The sequence below is a fragment of the Apaloderma vittatum genome, unplaced genomic scaffold (assembly GCF_000703405.1).
Source record: "Apaloderma vittatum isolate BGI_N311 unplaced genomic scaffold, ASM70340v1 scaffold7749, whole genome shotgun sequence".
NCBI classification, from domain to species: Eukaryota; Metazoa; Chordata; class Aves; order Trogoniformes; family Trogonidae; genus Apaloderma; species Apaloderma vittatum.
Genome location: NW_009733487.1, coordinates 19,150 through 25,916, shown reverse-complemented (window position 1 = coordinate 25,916; position 6,767 = coordinate 19,150). Strand labels below are relative to the sequence as shown.

General features: G+C 52.9%; 1 protein-coding gene across 1 annotated transcript in view; it reads left to right on the top strand.

Moving 5' to 3' along the window:
• The window catches only part of LOC104278821 (voltage-dependent R-type calcium channel subunit alpha-1E-like), a gene marked incomplete at its 3' end in the record, with an annotated part of 75,523 nt that overhangs the window by 49,639 nt on the left and 19,117 nt on the right, over positions 1–6,767 (top strand). The window contains 8 exon segments of the mRNA XM_009875916.1: positions 332–444; positions 705–817; positions 971–1,102; positions 1,431–1,503; positions 1,907–2,024; positions 2,318–2,385; positions 3,783–3,880; positions 6,694–6,750. Coding sequence (XP_009874218.1) covers positions 332–444; positions 705–817; positions 971–1,102; positions 1,431–1,503; positions 1,907–2,024; positions 2,318–2,385; positions 3,783–3,880; positions 6,694–6,750 — 772 coding nt within the window.

Sequence of the window (6,767 nt, the reverse complement as noted above, 5' to 3'; positions counted from 1 at the left end):
GTGTTGTTGACGTCTTTGCAGTTGCCTCAACCACTGTCGTACAATGCGAAAAAACTGCTCTGCTCCATGCCGGCCTTTTCTGGTCTTCTCAGACCCTTGCAACACTCATGCACCTACCCTGGAAGGTTAACATGTGGGGCTGGTGCTCTGTTATAAACAATTTAGGTCCTTGCAAACAAGTTTCCCTCATCCCATACCCTAGCCTGAGAGAGCTGAGGGGAAGCAGCATGTTCTTCAACTTGTCCCATGTCTGTGATGGGCTGTGGGTGGGTGCCTGCATCCTTGCAGCTCAGCACCTTGAGAGTAAGCACATCTGGGTTTTCTCTTTCAGACTATGCAGAGTTCCTGTTTCTTGGACTGTTCCTCCTGGAGATGTCTTTAAAGATGTATGGGATGGGGCCACGTCTTTACTTCCATTCTTCCTTCAACTGCTTTGACTGTGGGGTAAGCAGCCCCGGGGTGCTGGCAAAGGGTGGGAGATGTTTGGCAGGTGTCTGCAGCACGAGGTACCAATGTGGGGGGAACAGAGACAGCCCTCGCAGTGGGCAGGGGAACCCTTTCTGCTGGGACAGCCTGCCTGAGCCAGACAGGAGACACCACGTCTTGGGCAAGGTGGTGGGTGCCTTGTCTTCAGGCATGTGAAGGTTTCCTACAACACCTGGTCCTGAGACTGTCTTTGACCCGTGGCTGTGTCTGCTTCTCAGGTCACAGTGGGAAGCATCTTCGAAGTGGTTTGGGCTATCTTCAGGCCAGGAACCTCCTTTGGGATCAGTGTCCTACGAGCCCTTCGTCTCCTGCGAATATTTAAAATAACCAAGTATGTACCAACCATCCATGCCTGTCGCCCTTTATCTTGAGCTGTAGCTCGAGATGAAGATCCCGGATCTTCCAGATGAAGACCCAGATCCAGTCACACCTGCTCTCCTGTCAGCATCACTGTGAGTGCTCCAGCGCTGTCTCTGTTTCCTAGGTACTGGGCATCCCTAAGGAATTTGGTGGTCTCACTGATGAGCTCCATGAAGTCTATTATTAGCCTGCTCTTCCTCCTCTTCCTCTTCATTGTAGTCTTTGCCCTGCTGGGAATGCAGCTGTTTGGAGGCAGGTAGGTTGTTTTAAGTCTGGGGAAAAAGAATTTCTTGGCATTAAAAGCCCTCTTAGGTGCCTAGGAAGACTGTAGCCTTGCCCCTCAGCCTGCTGCTAACAGTGATACCTTACCCTTTCCAAAAGTTCCTGCCTGAGCAGGTGCCTTTGGGCTGTGAGGGTCCTTCTGGCAAGGACACCTTTGGGGGATCTGGCACGAAATGCTTGGGAGACCTTCCTTAAAGTGAGGAAAGGTCCTCCTAAGCACAAGGGAGCTGATAGCACAGCAGTTAGGGGTTTGATGACCTTGGTCATCCAGCCCATTTACGTGCTCTCGGTTCCACTTCTAGGTTTAACTTCATCGATGGGACACCATCGGCCAACTTCGACACTTTCCCCGCAGCCATCATGACAGTGTTCCAGGTAGGGGCTGGGCTGCAAGGGGACACAACCAAAGGGACTTGGGACTCTCTGTTCACTCCCCTCTGGCTGGAAGGGGATCTTTAAACCAAATGGGTTCCCCTCCATCAGCTGCTAGGATACAGCTTATTTCCTCCCTCTTCTCCTGTATAGCAAAGCAGATGGCAAGAGATGGAAACTCTTCCACCTCCGTCATGCAAGGTGGAAGAGTTTCAGAGCTCTTCTGAGGGGATCTAAATCCTCAGCAGTGTCCAACATCATCTCCCTGAAGTGCTGCAGCTGTAGAGCTGGGTTGTCCACCGCTCAGAGTCTCTGTACTTTGACTCCAGCACATTAGTGGGGTGGATGGAGGGGGCTGTCCAGGTGACAAGGTGCAGGTGACAGCTGCTGGCTTTCTTTCCCGCAGATCCTGACGGGTGAGGACTGGAACGAAGTGATGTACAACGGCATCCGCTCCCAGGGTGGTGTTCGCTCAGGCATGTGGTCCTCCATCTATTTCATCGTCCTCACCTTGTTTGGAAACTGTATCCACCTGGACGCTGTACTTTTAATGGCGACAACCCCTCCACACCCACCACTCCTTCCTCCTCTCCAGATTGAGGGGGTCCCAGCACACGTGCAGCCCTAGATATCCCAAACACAGAGCAGGAGTTGTCTGGGAATGCGTTGAGGGCTGTATCTATGGGATGGGGGAGGAGTTTGTCCCTTTGGGTACTCCTCACTGAGGTGGTGAGGAGCCGTCGGAGTCACCTTCCCTTGGTGGCTGCAGAAACCCATGTCCTTAACACATGGCTTGTGCATCCTTAGCTGCTCGCAGATACTCTGTTGAATGTGTTCTTGGCCATTGCGGTGGACAACCTGGCCAACGCTCAGGAGCTCACCAAGGTATGTTCTGGTTGCTCTTCTTTCTTCTCTTGCTGGTGGGAAGGGGCCAGCAGGAAAGGCACTGCCTGTGACTGTCCTTACCCCAGAGCTGGGGTCACCTTGTCCCTTAGCTCTGCTTGCCTTGAAAAGGGGGACAGGTCAAATTGCGAATGGAGGCCCTTCCTCCAGGAAGGTGCACTTGGTGCTCCTCTGAACGCAAACCCGTATCGCTGGACAAAGCTGGTTAGACTTTGACTCAGGAAAATGCTTAAAATTGCTAGTCTCACGTCCCTCCAGGAATACCCAATCTTCCCATCAAGTTTGGCTCAACTGTTTCTCCATTTAAGTTCCCCAGCTTCATCAGATTGAGATAGCACTTATCTGTCTGGTGGGCTTTGGTGCAGAGACAGTTTTTTTGCCCGAGCGCTCTGGAGATGCAGGGTGGGAAGCCCTTTCCAGCGGTGTCAGTATTTATTCCCCATCTGTCCACAGGACAGTGGATGTGATTTAGAATGGTGCTTGAGAAGGTTATTTGGCTTAGCTTGTTTTTAAGACCACGCTGGGAAATATTTGGGGAATGTTAATACGTTGGGGCACCATCTGGATATCGGTGAGTAGGCGAGAGCTGCATGGGTCGTTGCTGCTCTTCGGAGGGGACCAGCGATCCCGCTGTGCCCGTATTTTTGCAGAGCCTATTACTCAGGTCCTTGGGGTTTACTAGGAAGCTTCCACTACTGATATAAATCTGAGCCGTTAGCAGCAAACGAAACAGGGCATGGGGCTAATTTGCCTGAGGGGTGCGTGTGGGGGTCCCTGTCCTCCTGCGGAGGGTGCAGGTGGCATTTCCAGGGGCTGCCAGCTGCTTCTGGGGTGAGAGGGCTGGGAGAGCCCTGCCGCGTACCAGCAGCACCAATTAAGGGAGCGCTGACTTTTTGAAAAGGCTGAAAGCGCACTAATGACTCCTAATGACATTTTTTGCTCCGGAGACACAACTGTATTCATTAAAGCAATACGGTCTCTGCCAGGGTCGTTCGTAGATGCCTTGCTTCCCACTCCATCGAGGGGATGCCTGTCTCGCCCCTGTCGCTGTGAAGAAGGGAGGGCTGAGCTGCTCTACGCCGTCTGGGGCTTTTGTACAGCCTGGCTCTCACCTGGAGTGGGCTGGGTTCACTTATTTAGGTAGCGCTGATGCCTTCAGCAAGATCTGTTGTAGTGGAGAGGTTGCACCCCTGTAATAAAATAGAGGCTGTCTCTGGAAATACAGGTGCCTGCTCCCCTTTCCTCCTACACACCTCGGTATCTAAGGCAGCCCCGTGCATCCCTCGCTGCCTCCGACGCCTGCGCCTTCCCTCGAAACCCCTGCACCTTCCCTCGAAACCCCAGCATCCCACTGAGCAACTCCCCTCTTTCCTCCGCAGGACGAGCAGGAGGAAGAGGAGGCGTTTAACCAGAAGCACGCCCTTCAGAAAGCCAAAGAAGTCAGCCCCATGTCTGCCCCAAACATGCCTGCTATTGAGTGAGTGATCCCCTCCCAAAGCCTCAACCCGCACGGGCTTCTCGGAAGGGTGGACAGCTTGAAAGGAGCCTGACCTGGCTGGGTGTGGGGGCTGCCGCAAGAAAAGGGGGTCCTTGCCCAGGGCGTCTCCCTCTCTGGGTGTCTTCATGAGGATGGATGGAGATCTAGGAGCGGTGCCTTCAGAGAAGTGTCAGAAGAGGGACCACAAATCAGCTAAAAGAGGCTTTTTGCCCCAAATCTCATTCAGGGTTGCTGCTGGGGTGGGAAAGGAGACTGGGGAGGAGGAAGGTATCTCAAGTTTTTCTTAAGGAGGGGTGATCTTTGTTCCTGGGGAGCGTTTCTTCATGGCAGAGCTGCAGGAGAGTGGCCGGGGCTAGGGGAGAAGGGAGCGGCGGTGTCACAAGTCTCTCCCAGGCTCCTTCCTTGGTAACGAATGCAGTTATGAGAGATGGAGCAGGTTGCGAAACCACGTTTGCTTGTACAGAAATTTGATTTAGGCAAGAAAAAAAAGCCCCAAACCACATAAACTCCCGACATGGTGTTAAGGAGCCTTGTCTCTGCATTTCAGCAGAAGAAAATTCTGTTTTTTCCTTTCTGGATGCCTTTTTTTCCCTTTATTTTGCAGTGTCATATGGTCTAAATCACATAAAACTTTCAAAGTCAACATTGGAACGAGGCGTTTTGATTTGTTTCCCAAAACAGTACATTTCAGTACAGCTGAAAGGATTTATTTCTTTTTCTTTTCTTTTTTTTTTTTTTAATAGAATCCCTTCCCAGGGAATTTTAGGTTTTGTTACGCTTTGAAACCCAGCCAAGCAGAATCTTTTGCAAATTTACAGAAAGAAACTGCTGTCTTCAGGCAAGCAGCGATCTGGGGAGGGGGGGTCCGAGGCAATGTTGAGAACGACTCCCGCTCTAGTTTGGAATGGGATAATCACCCATCCTGCAGGCATCACCCCTGACTTTAGGGGCAGCAGGAGTTGGGGGTGCTTGTAAATGCTTCCTCGTCTCCCAGCATGCCCAGATATTGCCCTGGTTTGGTGGTGATGGGATGTTCATCATAAATCTGTGCCTGGCCAAGTACGAGGGGAGATTACAGGAGAGTCCGTCTGTCGTGACTGTCTCTGGCTAGCAGTGGGAATGTGTTGGATAAAGAGGGATTTAGGCTGCAGAAGAAGATGGAGAATGGACAGATTGGAGAGAAGAGGAGGGGAGATGGACTGTATTAGGGCACTGAAGGATTTTCCCATGCTGCACACCCCTGCCAGAGTTTTTGAGCTGTTTTCAGCTGCAGCTGGTTAGGAAAACCAGATCTCTTTAACCTTTTGTTGTTGTTCTAGTGGCATTGAAGTGGGAGAAACTGATATTTGCAGATCTTTTTTCCAGCTCCATCCCCTCACCAGAATGGATAAGTGCTAAGGATGGGGAAGGCAACCATCTCCTGTGTTGGGTCTGATGTTCTTTTGGTGGTGCTACGCCGATGCCAGCAGCTGGGGAGGGACAGTGGGGGGCCATCACAGCAGGGGAACAAGCTGGAGCAGAGATGGTGCAGAAGGGCTGTTGGAAACTCAGTGCAGTGAGACCCAGCCGGTCTTTGTGTTTGGGTGTGCAGACACAGATGGCTTCGTTTCTGTGTGGGTACCCAACGCAGGCAGGTTTGGTACACGTGTTGCTGCCTGTGGAGAGGTCCGGCGGCGCTCGGGGGTGAGTGGTCCCATGTGGCCGGGTTGTCGTGGGCGGCTGCGGTGCTGATCGGAGTATTTATTGTATTTGCACACGGGCGCCGTTGGTGCAGATGGCTCAGGGCTGTGTGACGAGTGGGTGGCCAAATGGACACATGCGGATGCTGTCGTGTGCTGGTGCCTAACGTGGATGTGTTTGAAGGCTCGGGCCACTTGCCATGGGGATGACAGTGGTGATGGGTGCTCTCTGCCTCCAGCGTGGCACTGGGATGTTCCCATGGCTGTAAAAAGGGTGTAAATAACCCAGGGAGCTGAGGGGAACATTAAACTCAGTGGATGGCTGCGAGGTGCACACCTTCTCGCCTGCATGAGCTCTTCGGGCGCTCAGTCCCATGGGACTGGAGTGTATTTGCTCCCATGTCCTGCACACGTGGCATTGGCAACAAAACATTGCTGTGTGCACATTTGCATTTGCTCCTAGCCGTTTGCTTGGAGCTGTGCGTATCTGAATCTTTTCTGTGCTTATCTGAAGGGACAGGGGAATCAGATGCACAGGATAAAGCCTTGAATCTCCCCGGCTGCCCAAAGTTGGTAGAGATGAAGGGCATTGACAGCCCTGTTAACCTGCTCTGGTGACAGGGGCTTGGGCATCTCAGCCCTGGATTTGTGCCTCGTTTTTCTTAGGGAGCTTCCTCTTTGTGGTCTCGGGGCGTCTTTAGCCTATGGCAACAGCTTTGAGCAGCCTGGGGCTGGCCTGATGCGTTGCTTCCTCTTTCAAATTGCCGCGTGTTGCTCAGGAGAAGTGGATTTGGAGCAGTTTGAAAGCGCTATTAGATATCCAGAGATCTTCCAGGGCTTCTGAGGGGCTGCAGCCTGCACCGCTCTCGGCGTGCAGCTGCTGCACAGCTGGCTGGTGCAGAGAAGGCTCTGTGACCCTCCCAAAAACAAATCTCAGCATTGCCAGTGTCCAAGCACGTAAGTGCTGGCGGTTCGCTGGGGCCGGGCTGCCCCAGCCGATAAGCACAGCCATGCCAGCTGCCCCGGGGTTGAGGGGGGAGGAAACCTCTCTGCATTGCCCACCGTGTGGTAAAAGTTGGGGGGGGATTGAACCCGTTTGTTTTTCCTCCCCAGAAGAGACAGGCGAAGGAGACACCACATGTCGATGTGGGAGCCGCGCAGCAGCCACCTGTATGTGGGACGCGGGG